The sequence below is a fragment of the Globicephala melas genome, chromosome 2, assembly GCF_963455315.2.
Source record: "Globicephala melas chromosome 2, mGloMel1.2, whole genome shotgun sequence".
Lineage (NCBI taxonomy): Eukaryota > Metazoa > Chordata > Mammalia > Artiodactyla > Delphinidae > Globicephala > Globicephala melas.
Genome location: NC_083315.2, coordinates 89,727,136 through 89,753,037, shown reverse-complemented (window position 1 = coordinate 89,753,037; position 25,902 = coordinate 89,727,136). Strand labels below are relative to the sequence as shown.

At 36.4% G+C, this 25,902-nt stretch overlaps 1 protein-coding gene across 2 annotated transcripts in view; it reads left to right on the top strand.

Moving 5' to 3' along the window:
* Positions 1-15,749, top strand: part of CTDSPL2 (CTD small phosphatase like 2) — a 69,457-nt gene extending 53,708 nt beyond the window's left edge. For both annotated transcript variants that reach the window (XM_030842911.3, XM_030842910.3), the window contains exons 9-13: positions 6,738-6,800; positions 6,905-6,984; positions 10,284-10,410; positions 11,890-11,985; positions 12,634-15,749. In XM_030842911.3, the coding sequence (XP_030698771.1) occupies positions 6,738-6,800; positions 6,905-6,984; positions 10,284-10,410; positions 11,890-11,985; positions 12,634-12,699 (432 nt within the window). In that variant the 3' untranslated portion in view covers positions 12,700-15,749. The remainder of the gene's footprint in view (positions 1-6,737; positions 6,801-6,904; positions 6,985-10,283; positions 10,411-11,889; positions 11,986-12,633) is intronic.
* The last annotated feature ends 10,153 nt before the right edge of the window (positions 15,750-25,902 follow it).

The following is a 25,902-nucleotide window of genomic DNA, read 5'->3' as shown; positions in this document are numbered from 1 at the left end:
AGGACTGAATCAAAAGACAGATTTTTCACTTAGCTCTTGAGCTGAACCACCTCCTCAATGACCTTCCTCTGTCTCCATCAAGAACTGGAGCTCAGTTTTTTGAAGATGTAATAGAGCTACTCAGCCCAAACGTGGCTAATTGAAGACAAAAAGAAGATGCCTCATATGTTTCACTACAGTGCAACCAAACGTAACTGTGTTGTCCAACTCCTCATTCTGTAAAGTATGGCAGGGGCATCTGATTTTTGACTCTGTTCACCAATAAGACTTTAGCCAGTCAGTGGCTTTCTGAAGATCAGTAAAATCAACAAACTTTGGGTCAGCTGTCCAGAAATCAGATTGTGGTAAGCACTCAAGGAGAGATAGGATCCTGTAGGGAGCTACTTGCTAAAGGATGCTTTGTTTTAATAGTAGAGGTTGCCTTTATGGGAAAAGTTGGGGGGAGAGGTGGGTGGGAAGCCCCATGTTAGCAAAGCTCAGCCTCTTCCTCATTATTATAGTTTGTTTTCTTGGGAAACTTACAACATAGGATAATTTTCATAAGGATCTCAAATATTTTATACCACAGAAAAATAGAAGTAGAGGGTCAGTGGCATCTATCTCTTTTCCACAGTCTAGGAAGAAAAGTCAGCATTATTTTTGCTTCACGAAGAAAAAAGCAATCGTTTAAATAAAGAGTTTTGTTAGTAAACACCTAATGAAGTTTTTCCTCCCCTCAAGCTCTGGCTTAAATTGATACTAAATAAGAGGCATTTTGTTTTGACATTCATAAAGCATAATTTTATTGTACAAAAGTAGAATGTAGGGCTTCCCTGGTGGCGCAGTGGTTGAGAGTCCGCCTGCCGATGCAGGGGACAGGGGTTCGTGCCCTGGTCTGGGAGGATCCCACGTGCCGCGGAGCGGCTGGGCCCGTGAGCCATGGCCGCTGAGCCTGCGTGTCCGGAGCCTCTGCTCCTCAGCGGGAGAGGCCACAACGGTGAGAGGCCCGCGTACCGCAAAAAAAAAAAAAAAGTAGTATGTATTTTGTTCCTTAAAACATCTGGGGTCATCGACACAGTATTGAGGATAAAAGTAATATTTTATATCTGGTAGGGAAGAATATTTTGATAACTAATTGTGAGTCAATATTTTAAATAATTTTAAAGTAATTTTTCCATCCTTATAGCTAGTCATTGGCACTAATTTTTTCATCATGGTTTGTATTCTTTATAAATGTATCTTCAAATTAGAAGAAGTTCATTTAAAAATACAGAAAATTCTTGTTCAGTAACGAAAAATATTTTGCAAATATAGGAGATGTGACAGTTGATTACTAAGCATATTAAATTGGAGGCTTCAAAATTTAGAATTTGTTTTTAAAGGCAACATTTGTGGGGTTTTTTTTTTGCTCTTAAAATGAGTAAATTTGACTTTAAGATAAACACATTAATATTTTATATATATACACAAATATGTGTACATACATATTTAAATTCAAAAATTATATATGTATATTGTATATATATTATATATGTATGTAAATGGCCATGACTTGAAAAGTATGCTTCGTTGCTAATTTTTAATATACCTTCTGTATGAATACATTAAGCACTTTATCCCTTTGGGACTCCATAAGAAAATATCTTTTCAAATTTATTTCTATTTAATACACTATAAGGTTTTGCAGAAGGTTTTAGTTTGGGGGTTTTGTTTGTTTTTATTTTTATTGGTTCTGATGTTTTAGTATTTACCTATTCATCCTCAGATTGATCCACCTACAAATACTATCCCCAGCAGCCTCTTATTGGAACTGTGTGAAGCAAAAGGTGACTTGTAAAATCACCCAATGGGTTATGAAGTTGAGGCCTCCACAAGGCCTATCTGAGCAACCCTCTTTCTATGGAGAAGGTTTGGGTTTTGTCTCTATGATCTGGTATTGATGCTAAGACAATGTTAACTAAGTTAAATAGTTAAGTAATCAGTTGACTTACTTTACGTCTTCTAAAAGTATAGATATGGCTTTCTCTTTGAGTTGAGGTTGCCCAGTTCTGCCCCCATAAAATCCTACTCATTCCAGCTATTCTCCTTATGGCTGATTACTTTTAAATAATAAAGTGGATAGTAATAATAGCTATTAGGAGTCTCAGTGTGCTGGCACTGTTCTAGGTGCTTTATATGTATTAACTTATTTAATAAACAACACTATATAGGTACTGTTATTATATGCATTTTATAGATAAAGAAACAGAAGTGTGCAGAAGGGTTAAAAAAAATGGTAGAGCCCCTTGTATACCTGTGGTATCTGCTAATACCTGTAGCATCTCTTCTTCACATTGTTCAGTGTTGTTAGTTTTCTACTGTTTTAACTTATTACTGCTGATTAAATAGATAGCATCCACCAATCATCTTTTTATTTAAAGGTACCTACTCTTAAGTAGGTGAATACCACCAAATTTATCTTTTTGTTTTCCTTCCTGCAACAGTGTAGCAATAAGTTCAAAGGATTTCATGGAAAAACTATTAAAGATACTTCTTTTTGAATATGTTAGGGTCATATTATCTGTGCTTAAAACCATTTAGAAATATTTTTCCTAAAAAGATCCACATGTAAGAAATTTTTTTTCAATTTTGCCCACAAATTGAAATTGCTTATCTTTTGGATGTTTTCTCCCCCTACCCCCCTTTTTTGGTTGTGCTCATAAAGTTACCTAGATAACTTAGATAATGGTTTGGTAAACTAATAGTCAGAAATTCGTGTATATAACTTGACATTGCATATTTAGACATGAATTTGACTTTAGGCAGACTGTCAGAAAATATTTATAATTAATTTATAACTGGCTTGCTATTTTAATGACTATTAAATCTAGTTCCATTAACCATTTATTGCCTGTTAGGATCATCTTACATGCACAGTTATAGGACATCCTCTTGTACTAAAGAAAGTACAGGCTGACTGTCAGATATTGTTCAAATCAAGTAGTGTTAGTGTACTGTTAATGTAATATTATTTTTCTATAATATATTTATCATTTTTCTATATAAAATTTAAGTTTTGGTAAAATCAGCCCACAATATATTATACAAGATTAGTTCCATTATCACTATTTTGCAGACATTATTCTAGTAGATTTTGTTTTAAAAGTTTACATCATGAACATATAATGAAGTAAGTGAGGGAGATTAAGAGGTACAAACTTCCAGTTACAAAATAGAGTCACGAGCATGAAATGTACAAAAATTTTACATAATAAACATTTCATAACATGAACATCTTTGGGTAGTAGGCAGTCTTATTTAAGACATGTTTTGGGTATGGTATTTTTGTATAACAGTTGTTCATTATTATAGTATTATGCATTATTTTAAAACTGACTTTTTCAAAATATATTTGGTTTAGTGATAGATTAAAACTATGTGTTGTGTAGATAGAATAATTGCTGTATATTTGGAGGAATATATGTATACCAGCCTGAAATGAAACGTATGGCCTAGTCTTACATTTGAGAGACTATATCATTTTGAAGAATTGCAGGTTTGAAGAAGGATGGTTTCTGAAGTACTAAGTAGTAGAAGAATGTAGAAAATAGGAAGTAGGCAGCTTGGGACAGGAATCTTTGTTACGAGAAGGTTAGGAGAAGAAAAATGGAGTTAAGAGCATCAGTGGAATAGATTTTGAAGCATTTGGAAGCATGTCTATGTGTGTATCTGTATGTTTGTATATCTCTGACCTAATACAATAAGTGATCGTAGTCTCACTGTATTATACATACCTTAAAATTGTTCTTATTTCCTACTGGACAGTGCTTAGTGCTTCTTAACTTCTATATATTTCTGCTTTAATATATCCATCCAAATGAGTTAGACCTTGTTGGCCTTATGTCTCTATTTCTTTTTTTATTATAAATTTTTTGTTCTATTTATTTATTTTGGCTGTGTTGTGTCTTTGTTGCTGCACGCGTGCTTTCTCTAGTTGCAGCGAGTGGGGGCTACTCTTTGTTGCGGTGCATGGGCTTCTCATAGTGGTGGCTTCTCTTGTTGCGGAGCATGTGCTCTAGGCACGCGGGCTTCAGTAGCTGTAGCACGCGGGCTCAGTAGTTGTGGCATACGGGCTCTAGAGCACAAGCTCAGTAGTTGTGGCGCGCGGGCTTAGTTGCTCCACAGCATGTGTGATCTTCTCGGACCAGGGCTTGAACCCGTGTCCCCTGCATTGGCAGGCAGATTCTTAACCACTGCATCACCAGGGAAGCCCTATGTCTCTATTTCTATTTTTCTTTCTGAGATTTTACCTTTTCAGCACATGGCAGAACCTCCTGTGGTCCCAGCCACATCCTAACTTGCTGTTACTTTGTACCTTTCTACATTCCTTCCCCACCCCCACCCCCCGCTAACCATCTCAGTTTCTGCCTGTATCTTTTAATCCTGAAACACCTTCCTGTGTTTCAAATGGTGAATCTGTTCTGAGAATAGGAACATTTACAGTCAACAGTTATTCTGTTCTCATGGTAAGGAAACACTCTAGCATTATATTCCTCTATCTCAGTGCCACCTTTCATCCCCAGTGAACAGGTACATTATGAAAGTAATATCAAATTTTAAGATGTGTTTTATATTTAAGTATAGTCAAAGTAGTAGAATGCATAATGAAGTTATAGTTTTGACATAATCAGGAAGTCACTGTGTAAGAAGTTGGAAAATGTCACCTTTGTACAGTGCTCCACTTATTATGCTTAGATAATACTGTTTAAATAGAAGTATTCCTTTACAGTGGAAGTGTTTTAGTGTTCAAAGGAGACAAATCCCAAATTGTAGAGGCCCTGCTTATTTTACTTTACAATATGGAGCGAGTGATAGCGGGGATATTGAAAGCAAATGAAAACATTTATACATACGCAAAAATGAAGTATTTTTGGTTATTAAATGCATTTAACTGATAAGCCTTCTTAGCAATAAACAGAAGGCTCTGATGGTTCATGGTTTATCATCCTCCATGAGATAAGGTAATTGAAAAAAAGTATTGGCCGAATTGTGGGGTTTTGTCAGTTAAGGTAGAAATGTATCTAAATCTATCAGTTACTTGGATTATCAAACAAATAAGGTGTGTTGAAAACTAAACCAAACTATACCAAATATTTCACAATGTAAATGTTAAAATTAATTAGAAGCACAACTCTAGTTAAAAATTTTATACCTCATCCTAAGTGATAGGGATTGGATACTAAGGATTTCGTCATATTTATTTGCTAGGGGTGGGGGTGTGTGGCTTACTTGGTTTTTGATTAGTCAAGATGCTGAGATAAACTGCCTAATAGGCTTAAAAATGAGTAAACCTTTATTATTCTAGCCTGTAGGCAGGGATAGAGTGATATTATTAGCATATTAATGTTTGAAATTGGTCTTCCACAAGTGATCAGTTCTTAAGGAAATTCAGTAGTTGTCCCTGTGTAGTATGTAGTCTTGCCTCTCTTTCTCTATTTTGTTTATATTGCTTAAGTTCAGGCAATTATATTTAATTTACTTAACAGATTTTTATCATGTACTTACTATATATTTGGCATTGTCTTACGCCCTTTGGGCTTCAGAACTTACAAAGACTGGTAGTACATAGTCCCTACCTCCTAATATCCTTTGCCTGATTTCCCTGTTCTGCCCTAAAACATTCCTAGAACTAGATTTTTATCATAAGGGCATTTTTGTTTAGATGTGTATTGACAATAAAATTAAATTCCATGAAGCCTAAATTTTGAATTTGTTGCCACCACAGCTTTTTTAAAAAAATCTGAATCAAGTGAATCTGGTGCATAGGCATTCTATAAGTATTTGTTGTTCATGTTTTTTGATGTTAATAATCACCTTTGAGTAGAGTACAAACTTTTCTTTTTATAAATTTTTGTCACAAAATAAATACAATTTAAAGGAGTCAAATTCTTTCGTAAATCAGTTTTAGTGGTTGCTCATGACTTATATTTCTGTGCTTTTTGAATATTGAGTATATTACAAGAGCTACATTAAATGTAGGCAAAAAGAAGACAGAAATAAGAAAATAATGTATTTAAGTCAGTTCTTTGGGTACTGTAGTCTTTCCTGATATTGTCAGTTGATTTTGATAACTGGTGTATTTGACTGTTATATTTTCAATCTCAAGTAACCCAGTAGCGCTAATTTAGATACCACATCTGAAACAGTAAGTATAGAACAAGATTGATTTCTGAAAAATTCCAGTTATTTAAACCCACCAATCCAGACATCTTTTTCTTGAACATTATTTACCTTAATAGAAATTTAAAATAAAGGTACTCTTAGCAGGTGATTGTTAAGAAGAAATTCTGAGTAATTATTGAGGAAGGTCATTGAGATAGGTCAGCTAGAGGTGGATATACAGCCTGCCTAATAATTGGATGGATGCTACCTGGCTGGAAGATGGAGCTGATTGGTGGATCAAAATCTCAGAGGGAAACCTGCCATTTTTAGTTTAAATGTTTATTAAAATTATATTCCATGAAGTACTATTATATGCTGCTATTTAACTATTAAAAAGTGAAATGATCACCAACGATTATTATTACCCTACCAAAAGATTGTTTTAAGTACCTTTTGGTATATGTGAAATGTATTTGGTTGAGTGGTACTTAGTAAACTTTTGTATTACTTTAACATATGAACTTTTAAATTATATCCAAAGTTAGAACATATCTTATAAATAAGTTGTTCCTGTTTTATATGTTTGTTTGCTGAAGCCTATCTTTGTATTTTTTCAGGTTTACGTGAGATTAAGACCATTCTTCAGGGAATTCCTGGAAAGAATGTCTCAGATGTATGAGGTAAATATACTTAAGCTAATTATATAAGTATTTTTATTTTATTCAATATAGTACCCATATTTAGATCATGTATAATGATTACTTCTTTTCCCCTGAATTTGTAGATCATTCTTTTTACTGCTTCTAAGAAGGTGTATGCAGACAAGTTACTGAACATACTAGACCCTAAAAAGCAACTGGTCAGGTAAATTTAATTAAGAAATAGTGGAAATGTCTGTCACACTGATCTATGAAATTACTATGCTTCTACTTAATTTTGATAGCCATTTTCAGTTGGCTGCATATATAGAGATTTGTGTGTTAAATGGGGAAAATAAGTGAATTTTTTTTTAAGCCCCAAAAGTCTTTAAGAGTTCCTAATTATTTAACTCCAGACAGACGTTCTTTAAAGGATACAAAGATCAAATGTATTTATTCACTTGTACATCTGTATCCTCACTTCTTTTGGGATTGGGAGGAGGTTGGGGGTATGTGGAATTTTTCACTGTGTGCATGATGTTTTCCCTTCCTTCTGTCTCTGAGATAATGCATGTGTTGTCATCTTTTTAATGGCTTAGAGAAATAAAAGTTAATTTTAACAAAAAGGATCAAATTAAACTCTTTTGCTTTTTTCAAGAGCAAATTTATCTTCCATGGAAAGAAAATGTTACATGAAATCTAACTGGAAATTGCAGTTGGTTTAGTCACTCAGGTTTTCCTGATCTGGACTCAGTTCCTTCTGTGTGTCCTGAGCCAGCAGATGCAGTGTGTTCCTGGTTAGATGGGAGTGTGTTCCTGGTTAGATGGGAATTTAAAACAATTTGAAAATTAGTTTCATTATTTCTGTCAACTGAAGTGAGATACCAAGACTCAGCAGTCTTGCTGCATCCTCTAAGGTATAGGAGTTAATGTTTGAGTTTTGATCAAGAGCTGAGATGCCACAAAAGGCTCCTAAAAGCTTTAATAGCTGGGTGTTCATTGTCTTGAATACTTTCTCCCATGCTGTCTTAGTGGAAAATCCTAAACTTAATTTCTACTGTTAAAAGTACCTGTATTATTGAGTGGTTTCGGCTATGGTGAAAGGCTTTTCCTAATGTCCACATTTAGGAGATTTTTCCCTTGTAAATAGAATGTGATTTTTTTTTTTTAATCTAAAGGATCAAAATGTGTCCTGTAGTCAGTTTCCATTTTATCTTCCATATAAGCAAGCTTCAGACACACAAATGAAAATGTGTGTGTTTCATAAAAGTATATAATTTATTATAATTTATGCTCATTTTACCTAACTTTTATAAAAGCATACAAGTGATTTTGCTCTCATGACTTCATTTATTCTGAAGATTTCTATTCAGCCCCTCCAATGTTCCAAGGAACAGTGGTGAGCAACACAAGCCCTTCCCTCTTGGAGCTTTCATTTTTACTAGGGGACAAATCATAGTCACACAGTTACGTTACAAATTAAAACCCCTCTTTTAAACTAGTTTTATAAAATCTACACATTTGGGAGTTTAAACTTGTTTTATCTAGTTGTATTTTGAAAAAGTTAAAACAGGAAAAACTTTTTGAACAGTATATTGAATGCATTAGAGTGCTTTAGGGAATCATCTATGTTGATGACAAGGTAGACTCAGAAATTCCTGTGATCTCTGAATCCTGTGAGTCCGAATGCAAATTTGATGACTAGCAAAAGTAGTTTCTTTCTAAAACTGCAAATACATGCTATTGACCCTCAGATTCCTGAATAACTGGAAGGGGTTTAGTATAATTTAATTAAAATAATCATTAGTATCCATATATATATATTCAGCTGTCTCCTGTGTCTGGTGAATTTGCTGCTATTGGAGAAGAGTTATCAATAGTGATTTGCAGTTATGTGCTGTACCTGCCTCTCCAATTTCCTCGTATCTAAATGTTTATACAAATAAAATATGGAATCTTACTTAGGTCCAACCAGGACTTAAATTCTTTTGCCTAGTCTTATTTTTTTCAAAGTAGGACTGTCTTTAAACCTTTCAGAGGTAGGTGATCATTTAACTCATGAACATTTAATTAAAAGCATTCTTTGTAATAAGGGAAAAAGAATTGTTTATACTACATTTTGTCTGGTTTTAAAATTCTTCCACTTTTCCATCACCATTGGCCCTGATTAAAATATCAGTTTTGTTGTTATTAGAGCTATGGCAGATTTTGTTGGTAGAAAATGCCCCTTTCTTGAAATTGGATAATTCAAAATATAGGTATGTGTAAGCCCTAGCTCCTGAAAAATTGTATAGTGGGATTAAGACACAAGGAAGCCAAACTACCAAATGAATTAATGTATGCAAGTGGAGTATTTCAAGATGATCTGTATCAGTTATTAGTAATATTCAGAATCTAATATTCTGAGTGCTAAATGGAGATTAATTATTACAAGTATATAAATATTATTATAAAACCTTAATACCTTTTTAAAATGATATAGCATTTTTCAGTTTCATTGGTGAAAGATAAGTTTACATTTGTAATACTTAAATCTGAATTCATCTTTTCATTCAATCCCTGTTTTTTCAAATGATCTCTCACCCCCCCACACACACACGCATGCAATTAAAATAAAGATGGGTGTTTGGGAAAAGTTGAAATGATGGAATGTTTTGGCCTCTGCACCTTTCCTCAAAAACTATAAGAGAAACTAAAAACATTTTTTAAAAATGCCAACACGGAAACATTCCTTCTTATATTTTCTGTTCTGGCATGTGCAGGGATAGGGAGGCTGTGTGGTCTTCTGGTTAGAGCAAAGGACTGGGAGCCAGGAGGATCCTGGGTTCCAATGCGGGGCTAACCACTGACTTACTGTGTGACCTTGGGCAAGTCACTTGACCTCCTTGTGCCTCAGTCAACCATCTGGAAAATTGGTTAAAAAGCAGGACCTCGATGACAACCAGATGCTGCATCTGAACTGAGCTTTCCTGGGTAAATAAATTACAAAAACAATTTACAGAGTTTTTAATCCCTCTTTATCATTTAATATAACATTTTGGGATAAAACAAAGTTCTTTAAGGCATGGTAATATTTGGTTGTAAGGTTTCAATAATTGCTAAGAATTTTTTTTTTTTTTTTTTGCGGTACACGGGCCTCTCACTGCTGTGGCCTCTCCCGTTGCGGAGCACAGGCTCCGGACACGCAGCCTCAGCGGCCATGGCTCACGGGCCCAGCCGCTCCGCGGCATGTGGGATCTTCCCGGACCGGGGCACGAACCCGTGTCCCCTGCATCGGCGGGCGGACTCTCAACCACTGCGCCACCAGGGAAGCCCACTAAGAATTTTTATAATAAAACTGTAGCCCAAAGCTTAGGCCCACACTTGCATTTGAATTTCCTTTGTGAGAGAAAATGATAAGGCTTAACTTGAAAAGCCTATGGTATGTGTATTGTATATGTGTTTCAGTATATGTTGTGCTTTTTACATATATATATATATATATATATATATTTTTAGTTAATTTGTTTTTACTTTTATGTTTAGGCACCGGCTTTTCCGTGAACATTGTGTTTGTGTACAAGGAAACTATATAAAGGACTTAAATATCCTTGGAAGAGATCTTTCAAAAACTATAATAATTGACAACTCACCACAAGCCTTTGCATATCAGGTAGGAAGAGGGTTGCTAAACAAACTCAGACAAATGCTGCCAAAAGATTTGATGGGATAACAGAATTTTCACTGGTGGAATTTCCCTGTTTAGTGTCATCTTTTAGAATTAGGAATGCCAAATTAGTATATTCCTTGTGGAAATTTTTCTTTTAAATGAAGTACAACATACATAAAAATCTGAGTAGTAAATCAGAAGTAGTAAATCCCTAAGAAGGGACTATAAGATATATATCATTTAATAGCATTCTTATCTATTGTTAAATCAGTAATTTGATTATAAACATGTTTCAGAATTATGAATAGCTTAACCATGTTCTTCTGGTCTGTTTGATTTGGCATTTCAAAATATTTTCTTAGACTATTTTGTCAATATGTTTGTACCCTTTGTCAATGATTCTTAGAAATATAAATTCAACTAGAGGGAATTCCCTGGCAGTCCAGTGGTTAGGACTCAGCACCTACACCTGCTGAGGGCCCAGGTTCCATCCCTGGTCAGGGAACTAGGATCCCGTAGGCCATACAGCACAGCATATGATAGATAGACAGATAGATAGATAGATAGCAGACAGACTGACAAGAGATTTGCCATCCTTGCAAGATATATTTTACATTATGAGTATGTTCATGTGATATGGCTGAGATTTTCTTCAGAATAAATCAGTACAGAATTGGAATGGTGGAAAGTGGGTTGGGTGTAGATGAAACAAGCTTTGCCCGTAACTTTTCTGTTTCAAAAATGTCCATAATAAAACGTAAAAAAGAATACATGGGGAAAAATTGCATATATGGTATTGAAGTATGTTCAGTTTAGGTCACTACTTTTATTCACTTGCATTTTGAAATAATGTTTTTAAGAATTGGTTCGTAAATAAAATAATTTCAGTTATCCTCCATCTCAAACACAGTGTTCTGCATAAATGTTAAAAGATATTTTATCCTAGAGAATATTTACTATAAAACAAATATGGTTTGTATTTTTGTTTTTAGACCAATGAAATACCATTGAGTCAATTTGTTATGTTCCTACTATGTTTCAAGTTATCTTGCTAGTTGCTGGGAATAAAATAATGGGACACAGTCCCTGTGTAAGAGTATATGCTTTCTAATAGTATTCTCTGTTGAGATTGGTAAAATTCCTTTATTCAAAATGCCTAGCATTGACTAATAATATTTCTTGAATGAATAATGTTTTTAGTTATGTTAATGCAAAACTTGTTTTAATGAATATTTCTTATTAAGTTTTATATACACTAAGAATAAATTACTCTGAAAAACCAATTATGTTTCAGTTCCTTCCTTAACATCTGTCTCTTGCACTATTAAGCTGTCAAAGAATATGACAGACATAAACTCTGATGGCATTCCTTTTTTCAAAGGAACTTACTGATTAATGTTTACTAAAATCTGTTACTTTTAAGCTTTTCCAAAGTAGGCAAAATGTAAATGAAAAGAGTTAATTACTTATTTTTCACTTTAGCTATCTAATGGAATCCCTATAGAAAGCTGGTTTATGGATAAAAATGACAATGAACTTCTAAAATTGATTCCATTTCTGGAGAAGCTAGTAGAACTGGTAAGTATATCTTATCATTTTGTTAGGTTTTTGTTGCTTTAACTCTGTTGAAATAAATCTTCTCAGTTGCTTTATGTGTACTAACTTTAAGTCAACATGGTGGGACATTAGGGCAGAGATTGAAAAAAGATTACAAGCATTTTTGAAACTTATAAATTATATTAAAATTATGTTTATCAGTATTTAAAAATTTATATATCGAATGTTTTATTTTACCAGACTTCCTCTTGCTAACTAGTTGTTACTAACTAGTTTTGTTAAATTGATTTTGTAGTTCAGGTCTAGAATTAATGCTTATGGTACTGAAACTTTATTCTGGGAACTTTTTCCTCTGTGTCCATGGATTAATTTTAAAACTACTATATAAAGTAGAATTCATTGACTGAATGCTTTACCTATCTTTTGGTTTGACCTCTTATTGCATAATTGTTCTTACAAAATTAATACATTAATGATAGGCTTTTTTTTTTAATCTAAATTTAACTGCTTCTGTGTAGTATCTTTTTATTTGGCAAACAAAATAATGTAAATTATAAAATATTGATAAATGGTGGTATAGTTTCTTTGCAAAGTAAGAATGTTCATAATGTTATGGGGATCATGTCTTTGAAATTACGTGGCTTTTAAAATGTCTATTTCTCCACACAGAATGAAGATGTTCGACCTCACATCAGAGACCGATTTCGCTTGCATGATTTGCTGCCCCCAGATTAAGTACAAAGACTTGTCAAATCACTGAAGGGGGAGAGAATGCAGGACCCTTTTGGACTAAGACAAAAACATTGCCATTACTGTTGAAATTTTGCATTTTTGTACCCCGTCTTGCTTTTCTTATCTTGGTGCCCAATAATAATCAAGGGTTACAGAAAGAGACTTTATCTCAGATTGAATACATACAGTAGGTAGGCTAAAACAGAAGAGTCTTTAGAACTAGTGCAACTTCCAGTGAAATTTTTTTATGTACAGGACATCTGCAGTTTATAAAGAATTCTGTTTCTGCCACCAGCAGTTTGACCTGTAGTCACACAGGATTTTATGATAATAACAGAGATGAAAATGGACTTTTATTTTCTCTCTGTTTGGTGCTCTAAGTGGGTTTGTAGCCACTTTTCTGTTACTTTAAAATTCTCATTTCAACAGGAATGGCCAGTAAAAGTTGTTTTATTTTTCCTGTTAAGGTTTATAACCTTTTTACATTTTTGACCTGTATTAGATTAGAATTTCATTATGCATTCCTTTTAGTTGAGGCGCTTCATAGTTTTCTGGAAATAGTCAATTTTTAGTTTTTTATTATACATTTGAATGGCCGTTTTCCTGCTTTGTCTGCCTGCATATTGTATATTTGTTTAAAAATATTCTCTACTTTTAGTCCATGTAAGTTTCATTTAGAACATGCATTTATATTTTGTTTCTGTAATATTCTACTGTAGGTGAAATCTTTTCAAAAATCAAGAGACTGGGTAGATAAGAATATATGAATGACTAATATTCAAAAGATTTAAACCATTGTGATGGCATGTGTTCCCAAGTGGTAATATCTTGCAGTGGCACACAGATTTGATGGATAAAAGGTATACCTCAGACTTCACTGTGCTCACCAATCTTTGAGGAGAATGAGTTTGGTCACCTGTTGGGCTTGATTTGGTTACTGATGCCTTTGGTTTTCTCCAGGAATGAAGTATTCAGCACAGTGATTCAGTATTTTTAGTTATTTTGCATGGGCTGGTAGTACCTCTGTTATGCTCTCAGTTACAATCAATTAAAACTCTGTGTAACAGTCTTGGTACCTTACAGTAGCTATGCATAATCCTGTGGCACAGTAAACTCCCAAGCCACCAATGCAGTTAATATGTTCTCATAGTGGTTTTCTATGCTATATGAAAATAGTCTTCAAGCCTTGGTTCTCTAATGCAGCTACCACAAGAGGTTGATATTTTTATAGTGGCGTGTAATCTCTTTTTCGGGAGGCTTTTTATGGAAGGTAGAATTTGTAAAAGTTAGTATGCTTTGCCTCTCGACTGCATTATCATGCCACAGGCTCAGACTGTTTTTGTGTAAAGGATGTCAAAGAACGGCACTTTTTCTAAAGAGAAGTTTGATATTTTGTATGCTTGTTAAGAAAGTACAGTATTGGAAATTAAAGGTGGACAACTGATAATTGAGGAGTATGTCACTTAATTTTTTATGTATATTACCTGTTTACTTGTACAACTTATTGTACAAATTACATGCAGCTTCATTTTCAAATGAATCCTTAAAATAAGGAAATCTTTTTAGGAAAACATTTAATTTTTGTATTTTTGATTTTAAAGGCATGAGTTATGTCAATTTTCAGTGTATTAATGAAGATTTTAACTTTTCATCAGGTTGAGTGTTTTCTTACTATATTATCTGTTGTGTATGTAGTTAGCATATTGTGTCACTGAACTGTTTAAAAATCTAGCATGTAGAGCAAGCCTGTTTTGTGGAAAATCCTTATTCATTAAAAAAATAATCATGGCAGATTTTCTGCAAAAAAAAAAAAGCAAAAGCATTTGCAATTCAGAATACTGGGGGTTTTTTTGTTTGTTTGTTTTTAATTTAAAGAAAGGTATTTTGCTTGCAGGAAAAAATACTACAGATTCATTTTAATGAGAATCTTTGAAATGTATTTATCTTTAGGGCATCTGGGCATCTTTATGCTGTTTGTCTTCTGTCTTTCTTGAAATAAAATGTACATATGTTACCTTTACATATGCTCTTGCTCAAAATTGTGAACCTGGTTACATTTCTCCTTGCTCCCTTTTTATGTTCAAACAGCAAAACCCAAAACCTATACAGGATCTAAATTTTCAGCTTGCATTATAATTGCTGAAAGCTTTTCTGATTAAGTAACTACAGTCTCAACGGGCTTTCCCACAACTAAAAGGGAAATGTAAGCACCTATATATACCACTGTGCCTATAGGCACTTTAAAAACAACTTTTAATCATCTTTTATTGGTAAAGCTGTTTTTGATCCCCTGCTAGCAGAGCTCTTTTAAGTTGACTGACAAATGAATCAAGCCTAACAAGATTCTGTAAAGAAATAAACTAAGGGAGAATTTTATATGGCCTGAGAAAATTTCTTGAGATCAATTCAGTCTCTTTTTCTTCATTACTTGATTTGAGTCATTTTAAATTTGTTATTAATACAAAATTTAAAATAAGTTATAGAGACAGTTATCCAGCTTCCTCCACTTTAAAATGTGTTATCTTATTACCCCTTCTTTGCTTTATCTGTTGGTAGATATTACCTTAAACATTTCCATTAGTTAAATGGAGGTGTTTATGAATTGAGATGTGCCCAGCCTCTTCAGTTCACACAGAAAACATGAACTCTTAAAAACTGACTAGTAAATGCAGGAGAGATGGATACCTGATAAGACACGGCAAAAGTGACCTATATACACATTACGACTCTGAAGTACATATTATAATTGTGATATTTCCAGTGGTAAATGTCTGACTTTTAAAGACATTCTTTTAAATATTTGTATTATTGTTAGGATGTTTTAATCAGTTGTGTTTTTTAATTCCATGTAATATATGTAGCCCTAATCAGATTTATAGCACCATATTTCTCCTTGGGTCTTAAAAGAGAGTTGACAACAATTTAAAAGCATAAATTGTTTTATATTAGCTAGTATGTATATTTATTTACCTGATGGCTTTATCTTGTTTCCCAAAATTTTGGGGGCATTTGTTGAAAGCATTGTAACTTCTATAAATGGCTATTTTCTTGTATCTGTCAGTGAAAATGGATGTGTACATTGTGTTTTTATATTACTTTGGTTTTCCTGGTTTGTTGGTTTTTTGGGTTTTGGGGGGGATGTTAAACATAGAATCATTTTTTTTAAAAAAGTTATCTTTGGCCAATGACTTTTTCAACTAGATATTACTTGCATTCAACCATCTAAAGAAGTTTGTTTTTTACTGTTTCGTTTAGTCAGCTTGCTGAAAAACAGAGACTTCATCTCATCAATGAAGAAAGCATTTCATTATTCCTACAAATCTTTGCAGCGAGCACAGACTTCTTCATAAGGACCAGATCTTTTCCACGTCTTGTGTCAATCACATAAAGCTGAAATGTAAAGGACACTGAAGCCTTCATTTAATTGTCCTAACATGATGGTGTTATATACTACATCATTAGCTAGTTAAGGTTTTCTGACCTGACTTCTCTTTGTCTTCCTAGGTATTTATTTGTTATCTCTTTTAAACTTGTGTTTCTAAATTAACTTAGTGTTAATAGTCACCCACCAAATAACTATGCCAAGTAACTAGGAAAGAATGTTTATTTTATTTCCCCTTATAGGGGAAGAGTGGACTGGGAACAAAAATGTATGGGCCAAAAGGCCTTAGGTTGTCATTCATTCACTTTCTTATTCCTCTCATGAGCTGTTTTTGAGTATAGTATTTTTTCAGTGCTTATGTGCTTGATTATGTCATTACTTCTCATGTCGTCCCCTGAGTTAAAAGCCTGCTAAGAACCTGTATAAAATACATTTAAAAAATTTCAGAATAAGAACCACAGAACTCAGTATCTTATATTTAAATGCTATTTAAATTATTATTGGAATCCAAGTCTCATTCACTAGGATACATTTTTATAAAATGTTTCTCTGTATCTTGAATTGAAATTACTTGCCCAGAGGCAAGAGTTCCGGGATTATGTGTTTTGAGAAATTTTTAAAAGGGGAGATGAGAGCAACAAGTTTATACTTACTTTATGGTTTTTATATTAGTTATTAGTATTTTAAAATATATCACTGGTTCCCAAACCTGACTCTTCATTAGAATTACTCTGTGGAGCTTTTGAAATACAGATTCTTGAGGCCTGACCTCTGCCAAATTGTCTCACTGGGTCTAGAGTGGGGCCTGAGAGTTCTGTATTTTTTGAAAGCTCTCCAAGTGATTCTCATAGATTTGGGAAATCACTACTTTACTTAATGTGACAGTGGTTTGGGAGTTGAGAATAGGCAACAAAATTAAGTTTACCAGACATCTCTTTGTGGTAGAGTTTTCTTTTTTCTTTTTTTAACTGGGACCAGATTTCACAGAACTTATTCAAGATGCATGGAGGAATAATAAAGAAGATTGAGGTTACTGCTTATTATCATTCATGTCTTTCATACTTTTTAAGAGTTTGCATTTTCTAGCACTTGGAATAGTTGATCATATACACAGCTGAAGGACATATCCCTGAATGAGACCATTATATATATTAACTGTAAAATATTTCACTATTTTTTTATTTTATAAATCTTTGTAGAAATAAGCAATGAAATACTACTTTCATCTTTTGAAATGGGATTTTTCAAGGCAGTGTCCTTTTGGCATTAAGGTAGGGGGGAGTTAATATTCTCTCTGCCTTTTTCCACATGAATCAATATAAAGTCATGGACATTTAAAATATTCAATTTAATTTCTACATATTTACTATGCAGTATAGCCGTGAACAAGTAATGTAGATTTAGTTTTCTCATCTTCAAATGCCCTGATCACCCTACCTCACAGGGTTGTTGTGGGGATAAATAAAACTTTTATGGAAGCACTTTTCTTTGGTGATATTTTATCAGCCATTAGAAACAATATAATATCTAACAACTTATATTTGTATAGTGCTTTGTTTACAAGTACACAATTTTTTCACATTGCTTTCTCTTTCGATGATCTGTAAGGAACGTAGAGCAGGTTACAGATACGGAAAAAACAGATAAGGAAACAAGCTCAGAGAGGGCTGTGACCCAAGACCACACAGCTGTTCTAGGAGACTTGAATTCAAGTATCATTACCACAGGCTATTTCCCAAGGCATTGGCATTTTTGTATAATCATGTTTGTACATAAATACAAAGCTTTCCCTAGTTTATAAAATGAATGTAGCCAACAAAATGTTCTTATAAAAGAATATATTAACTCAGTGCAAAAGCTTGTGGTACAAACTAGGCCCTAGAGTTTAACAATCCAATATTTAAACTAGAAGGAAATTCCATCTTCTAAGTGTACATCTTTATTTTACAGATGTAAAATGTGTCTAGAAAAGTGTCTTCCCAAGATCACAAAGCTGGGATTAGAATCTAGCTCTCTTAATTACCATTACTCAAAGTAATGACTTTAGGAGGAATAACAGTCTTAATTTCTGGAACTACCAGAAGTGCAGAAGTTGCATAAAACCTGAATAATGAAGTGGTTAGCTTTAAAAAGTAGAGAGAAAATGGCAAGAAAGAACCAGATTATGGTGAGCTAAAATGAAATTATACTTGATGTAATGGGCTAAATAACTCGAACCAGTATAACAACAAAATAGCAAGCTGGTCCCACCGCAATCTCTGTGATGAGACTTAAATACAGTATTGTTAACTCTAGTCACCATACTATACGTTAGATCCTTGGAACAGTAGATCCTCAAACCACTAGAAGTCTGTACCCTTTGACCAACATCTCTTCATTTTTCTCACCCCCCCAGTTCCTGGCTGGGATGAGACTTGATAACTATTTTCCCTGAGCTTCAAAGGAGTGTGATGCACACAGACTGGTTTGAGTGTCACTGCAGTAGGCCTTTAGAAATAAATGACAGGACTTGGGAATAGCTGACTTAGGAGTATGGGTAATAAAAAGGAAAGTTCAGAGTCAAAAGACCTGAATTCAAGAACTTAAGAACTCATCCACTTACTAGACAAAGGAGTTCTCTGATCCTTAATTTGTTCATCTGTAAAATGGGTGGTGAAACATGTATACAAATAACTACCAGAACTGAAATGTTAAAGCAGCTAATTTTCTTGAGGGTGTGTGAGATCTATACAGGGTGTTGGGAGATGTCTGAAGCTAGAGGGGGCAGAAATGAGCAGTAGAATCAGGTTATTGTAATACCACAGATGTCAGGGAGATTTTTTAAGAAAGACATGAGCAGCAAGCAGTCTGGAAAGAAAGACTGGAGAAGTGGTAATGGAGAGGTCACCTATGATTGTTAAGAACAGCGGTCCCCAACCTGTTTGGCACCAGAGACCTGTTTTGTGGAAGACGGTTTTAACACGGCCTCGTGGTGGCGGGAGGGATGGTTTCGGGATGATTCAAGCGCATTACATTTATTGTGCACTTTATTTCTATTATTAGTACATTGTAATGTATAATGAAATAGTTACACAACTCACCATAATGCTGACAGGAGGCGGAGCTTAGGCGGTGATACGAGCGACGACGGGAAGTAGCTTGTAAATACAGATGAAGCTTCGCTTGCTCACCGGCTGCTCACCTCCTGCTGTGTGGCTCGTTTCCTAACAGGCCACCGACCGGTACCTGTCCGCAGCCCGGGGGTTGGGGACCCCTGATTAAGAACATTTTGGATGAAAATAATGCTAACTGCGAAGGAAGAAATGGAGGATGAGGAAATTAAAGAGTGAGTATTAAATGGCTTGAGAAGTAAGTAGTTGGGGTAGCAGGCTCATGTAAATGACTTGCCGAGTTAGAAGTCTCTTAGTAATCAGTGAACCAAATGAACTAGAGCTTTTAGTGGCTCCCATATACTGAGCTTTAATGTTACATTTGATGTATGACAATTGTTGAAGGTAGCTGTAGGTAGCCTTTCTGATGACAGTAAAAGTCGTTTAAAAACACTGCCTTAACTACGCTAGGCTCTGTGGATGGCAGAAGAAAGCAAACCTGACACTGCCCTCAAGCTAACAGGCTAGCAGTGGAGACTGACATTTGCTGGGAAAAGGAACACGAACGAAAAGATTGGCTTTGAGGGCTAATAACACAATCTAATCTGAAGTCAGGCTTGGATTGGCTGAAGAAGTATTAAGTTGAGATCTGTAGAACATTTATTGAAAGAATATTAAGCCAGGCTTGGTTGGGGGAGGGGGTAAAGTTAAGCAAGGGGGTAAATAATCAGATTTGTTTTAAAAAGATCACTTTGACTGCTGAATAGGGAATAGATTGAGTGGGAGACCAGTTTGAAGAAATACAGACGTTGACCTAATTCGTTCCACACAAAAAATTTCCTTTCTCCACGATAATATGGTTAATGTATTGGGTTAATGTATTAACCCAATGTAATGTAATGTAATGTAATGTATTAATGTATTGGGTAGCATCGTAATGGACAATCTGAGGTCGGAGATTGGTAAAGTTCTAGGGAAAGTATGGCTTGCCCAGCTTAATGATAGAAATGGGAAGGTACTCTAGGATTTTATGGCACCATATAAAAGTTAAGTACGGAAAAATGTATAGGAGTTGAAAGGAGACAGATGCTGTCATTTCACGTCTTGGGTAGGCTCTTTAGGGGAGGAGGGTTAAAATGGAAAAAGTCATTAGTTGTTTCTACATCAAATCATGTAAATCAAATCAGTGATTTTGGTATTTTATAAATGAGTGGGGTTTTTTTTTGGTGGGGGGGGTGGTTTGGCCAAGCGGGCCAGCATGTGAGATCCTAGTTCCCCAACCACGGATGGAACCTGTGCCCCCTGCACTGGAAGTGCGGAGTCTTAACCACTGGACCGCCAGGGAAGTCCCTATAAATGAGTTTTAATCTGGTGCTATTTGCAATTAAAACCGCCTCCTCAGCCTGGCCTTATTTCATCTTTAGGAGATTTTGAATCTGGTGCTTAAGGCACTTCACTTAAAAATAAGCCATAAGCAGCCCTGCTTCTTTTCTGCTGGCATTTACTCTCCTATGGCTTTAATGATGAAGCTTCTTAAAGGCAGAAGTTTTAATGTTAATTTGTTCAACAAACACGGATCAGTCACTCTGCTCATCTGTAAGATGGGAATAGTGTTATGTGTGATTATAGGGTTTCCCTAGAGATTAGTGTGTGGTTCACAGATTAGTTTTAAGGAATAATCGAAGTCTCCAGCACAGAGTTCTTGACAATTGTCTCCCAGCTTCTTTATTTCAAAAAGCAGCATGCACAATTCTGTGAATAAATTCTATTCTCAATTTCTGTTTCAAAACTTTATCAATGAAGCATACATAGAGCCCATGTATTTTTTGCATAGCACCTCCAACTCTCACACCCTAGTTTCAATTGCATGTGGTTTAATACCTTGAAGTTAACACCCCAGAGCCTAGAATAGTACTTGGTACAGGGTAGGCCGTCAATAATTATTTGTTGAATACATGATATAATGAATGAGCTCATATTTCAAAGTTTGGACTTCAATTTATAAGTCCAGAAAATTGATTCTGAATGTGCAACTCAGAATTGATGAAATTCAGAGGAATTGGTTCACACTAACTAAACTCACAAAACACTAATTTTTAGGCCAAATATCAATTCCATTCATTTACCTCCTTATGAAACTAAATCACAGTCCGATGCCAGCTTGGTAAGGGTAGAACCAGAAAAAAGGTCTACTGAAAGAGAATCATAACGGCTAATATCAAGTCAACAGGATGCCCTCATCTTCATCTCTGCTAGGTATCTGCCAGAAGTCTGCAGGTCAGCTTAGCCTTTTCTCTGGGGACTGTCCAAATCTTATTCTTTGGCCTCACCTCCCCTATATTTCACCTTCTTTCTGTTAACATTTTTTGTTTGTTTGAAGGTACATTGTCTTAGAACATCTTCAGGCAAGTAATTACAGATGACTGTACTACCACTTCAGAAATACACAGGCTTGCTTTCCTGAGTCTTCACCTTGGGATATTCGATTGAATCTGGCACCTTCTTAGCCAATTATTTACTATTTCCTAGTTCAGGTCATTGCTATAATGCTGTGGGCTTACTAGTAATATATTAAAAAAGCAGCTTTCTTTGGGGTGCAGCTGTATTAATTTTCTTTTGAGACTACCTTTCATGAGGAGAAACAATGGCCTGATGGGCGAGTTTTTCTTTGAGGAAAAAACCAGTTTTGCCTAGAAATTTATTCATGCAGTCATTCAACAGTTATTAAGTGCCCACTATGTGCCAAACAGACTTAAGTATAGCAGAGCTTAGCCTCTCAAGATTTCTTATCTGCAGATAAGACTACTATGATGTATTCGTTAAAAATTTTAGCTGAGGCCAATAATGGAATTTACTGGAAAGATACTGGGGTACCTCATGGCATTTAAGGAAGAGCTGGACAACTGGACCTCAAGGGAAGGCAAGAGGAAGTAAGGTCGCTTGGGAAATCATCACTTCATCAGGAGGTCTTTCCTTCAGGCTGCTGTCATCTGCCACCAACTCCCAGGCCCTGAGAGTCTTGAGTTCCAAATTCTAAAGTCCTGGGAAAGAGAATCTTTCCATTATCACTGTATAACAATTCACCTCAAGACTTAAGAGGCTTAAGATAAGTTATCTCTCACAGATCTGTGGGTTGGCTGGGCTCAACTGGACAGCTTTTGCTTGGGGTCTTCTGTGGTTGTGATCAAATCGTAGTTGTGGATTGCAAATTCCCTGGTGGTCCAGTGGTTAGGACTCCAAGCTTCTACTGCAGGGGGCCCGGGTTTGATCCCTGGCCAGGGAACTAGGATGCCACAAGCTGCACAGCAAAAAAAAAAAAAAAAAAAAAAAAGGGTAGCTGTGGATGGAATCATCTGACAGTTCAACTAGACTGAATGTCCAGGATGACTTCTTTGCTCCCATGTCTGGCATCTCTGCTGGGATAATCTGGAACAGCCAGGGGCTGGCTGAATACTTCTCTCTCCCTAAACAGGCTCTCTGTAAAGTTATCTTGAAACAGCATGGCAATCTTAGGGTAATAAGACTTCTTAAATGGCGGCTGGCTTCTACCAGTGTGAGCATTCCAAAAGGCACAGGTGGAAGCTGCAAGGCTTGTTATAGCCTAGCCTTGGGTGTCACTTCTGTCCTATTCTACTGGTTAAATATGAATCATAGGGCTACCCCAGACTCAAAAATTATATAAGGGCTTGGATACTATTCATTAAAGGGCCATCTTTGGAGACTAGCTACCAGATAATTTGATGGTTCCACTGGGTTATTTATATCCCACCTAGGGGCAGATTCAGATTTTATACAGCTTGAAGCATATACAATTTGGAGGGCTTTCTTGAAGAATGGAAGGGGCCTATGCAATGAGGGGCCCTGAAGCTACAGCTTCATTAGATTCATAGATAATCTCCTTCTGACCCCCCTTCTCAAATCAGCTATGGTAAGGGAGTAGAATGGCTTGGGGAGCCCACCTACTCTTGTATACTAGGACGATTTCCAGAAAAGGAGAAATCATTGTGAGCCTTCCCCACTCCTCACCATAAGTGTCCAGTGTTCAGTTCAATATAATCTGATCATTTGAATGTTTAGAACTCAGGTCTCCTGACTTACAACAGTGAATTTTCAAATATACTATATTGCATAGTATTTAAAAATTTGTATTAAAAAATGTAGTAGAATTGGAAGGATACAAAATTTTTTTTAACTTACTATCCTTTATATACCTTTTTCTCCTGGCTACTTTTAAATGTTGATGTCCTTCAAGGTTTCTCATTCTATCCTATCTTCAGATGGCCTCTACTTCACTTGATTCCATCTACCCCCATCATCAGATAACTCCTAATCCTCTATCTGTGGCTCAGACCTCTCTAGTTCCAAATATATACTAGACATTTCTATTTGGATGCCTCAGAGGAATGTCAAGATCTGTGTGGCCAAAACTTAACCTATCCTCATTCCTTATTATGATGAGAAACACCATTCAGGCATCTTCAGAAACATTTACGGAGCATTTACTACATGCCAGGCACTGGGAATACAGTAGCAAAGAACACAGACAAAATACCTGTGCTCCAAACAGATATTAAATAAGGAAACAAGGTCATGAGAAATTGTGATAAATGCTATGACAAAACCAGAGTGACAAGATGAGTAACTGGGAGAGGCCCCTTGCTGGAGGGAGAACAGGGAAGAACTTTCTACAAAGGTAACACCTGAATTTTGGAGGAAGAAAAGCCAACCATGTAAAGGTGTGGAAAGAGCACTGTAGACAGAAAGAATAGCAAGCACAAAGTCCAAAAATAGGAAAAGGCTTAGTAGCCTCAGAGGGCCAGTAACAATGATGTTAATGAGACGGAATGGCATCATAAGGGGGTTGGTGGGAGGTAGGAGTCAGATTATGCAGAGCCTTGTAGGCCATCATAAGGAGTTGAATCTAAATCCAAAACAAACAAACACCAAGAAGCCACTAAAGGGATTTCAACTAGGAGGAAGGGGTGTGATGATCTAATTTACATTTTTTAAATAAACTGCCTGGTGTATAGTGAATGGACTGTGGAGAGGGAAGAGTAGAAGAAGGAAAACCAACTGAAAGCATATTATAGTAGAACAGCCTGGAGAAAGCTTGGATTAAGGTGGTAGCAAGAGACATGGATTCGAGATTAACATTGGAAGTAATTCACAGACCTTGGTGATGGACTAAATTTAAGGGGTAAGTGAGAGGCAGAAAGCAAGGATAGCTCCCAGGTTTTTGACTTGAGCACCTATAGATGGATGTTACTTCCACTCAATCTCCAAAGGCATCATCCTCTACAGCTCCCTTCCCCTCCTCCTCCATATCCAGTCAGTCACTGTGTTAGTCAGGGTTATTCAGAGAAACAGAACCAGTAGCATGTGTATATATAGAGAGAAAGATTTATTTTAAGAAATGGCTCACAGGGAATTCCCTGGCTGTCCAGTGGTTAGGACATGGCACTTTCACTGCTGAGGGCCCGGGTTCAATCCTTGGTTGAGGAACTAAGATCCCACAAGCTGTGCAGCGCAGAGAAAGAAAGAAAGAAAGAGAGAGGGAGAGAGAGAGAGAGAGAAAGAAAGAAAGGAAGGAAGGAAGGAAGGAAGAAAGAAAAAGAAAGAAAAAGAAAGAGAAATTGGCTCACGTAATTGTGGGAGCTGGCAAGTCTCAAATCTGCAGGGCAGGTCAGCAGGCTGGAGACCCATGGAAGAGCTGATGCTGCAGAGTCCAAAGGCAGTCTGTAGGCAGAATCCCTTTTTCCTCAGTGTGTTTTCTTGTCTTTTTTTAAAAAATTAATTAATTATTTTTTTGGTTTTCGTTGCTGGGCGTGGGCTTTCTCTAGTTGTGGAGCGCGGGGGCTACTCTTCATTGCGGTGCACGGGCTTCTCATTGCAGTGGCTTCTCTTGTTGCAGAGCTTGGGCTCTAGGCGCAGGGGCTTCAGCAGTTGTGGCACACGGCTCAGCAGCTGTGGCTCACAGGCTCAGCAGCTGTGGCTCACAGGCTCTAGAGCACAGGCTCAGTAGTTGTTGTGCATTGGGCTTAGTTGCTCTGAGGCATGTGGGATCTTCACGGCTCGAACCCGTGTCCCCTGCATTGGCAGACGGATTCCCAACCACGGTGCCACGGTGCCACCAGGGAAGTCCCTCAGTGTGTTTTCTTTTTCTTTTTCTTTTTTTTTTTTTTGCGGTACGCGGGCCTCTCACTGTTGTGGCCTGCTCCAGACGCGCAGCCTCAGCGGCCATGGCTCACGGGCCCAGCCGCTCCGCGGCATGTGGGATCCTCCCGGACCGGGTCACGAACCTGCGTCCCCTGCAACGGCAGGCGGACTCTCAACCACTGCGCCACCAGGGAAGCCCCCATTTTAAAAAAAAATAAAAATAATTAATTTTAAAAATTTTATTTATTTATTTATTTTTGGCGGTGTTGGGTCTTCGTTGCCGCGTGTGGGCTTTCTCTGGTTGCGGCGAGCGGGGGCTACTCTTCATTGCGGTGGCTTCTCTTGTTGCAGAGCACGGGCTCTAAGCACGCAGGCTTCAGTGGTTGTGGCTCGCGGGCTCTAGAGCACAAGCTCAGTAGTTGTGGCACACGGGCTTAGTTGTTCCACGGCATGTGGGATCTTCCCAGACCAGGGCTCGAACCCGTGTCCCCTGCACTGGCAGGCAGATTCTTAACCACTGCGCCACCAGGGAAGCCCTCGGTGTGTTTTCTTAATGCCTTCAATTCATTGGATAAGACC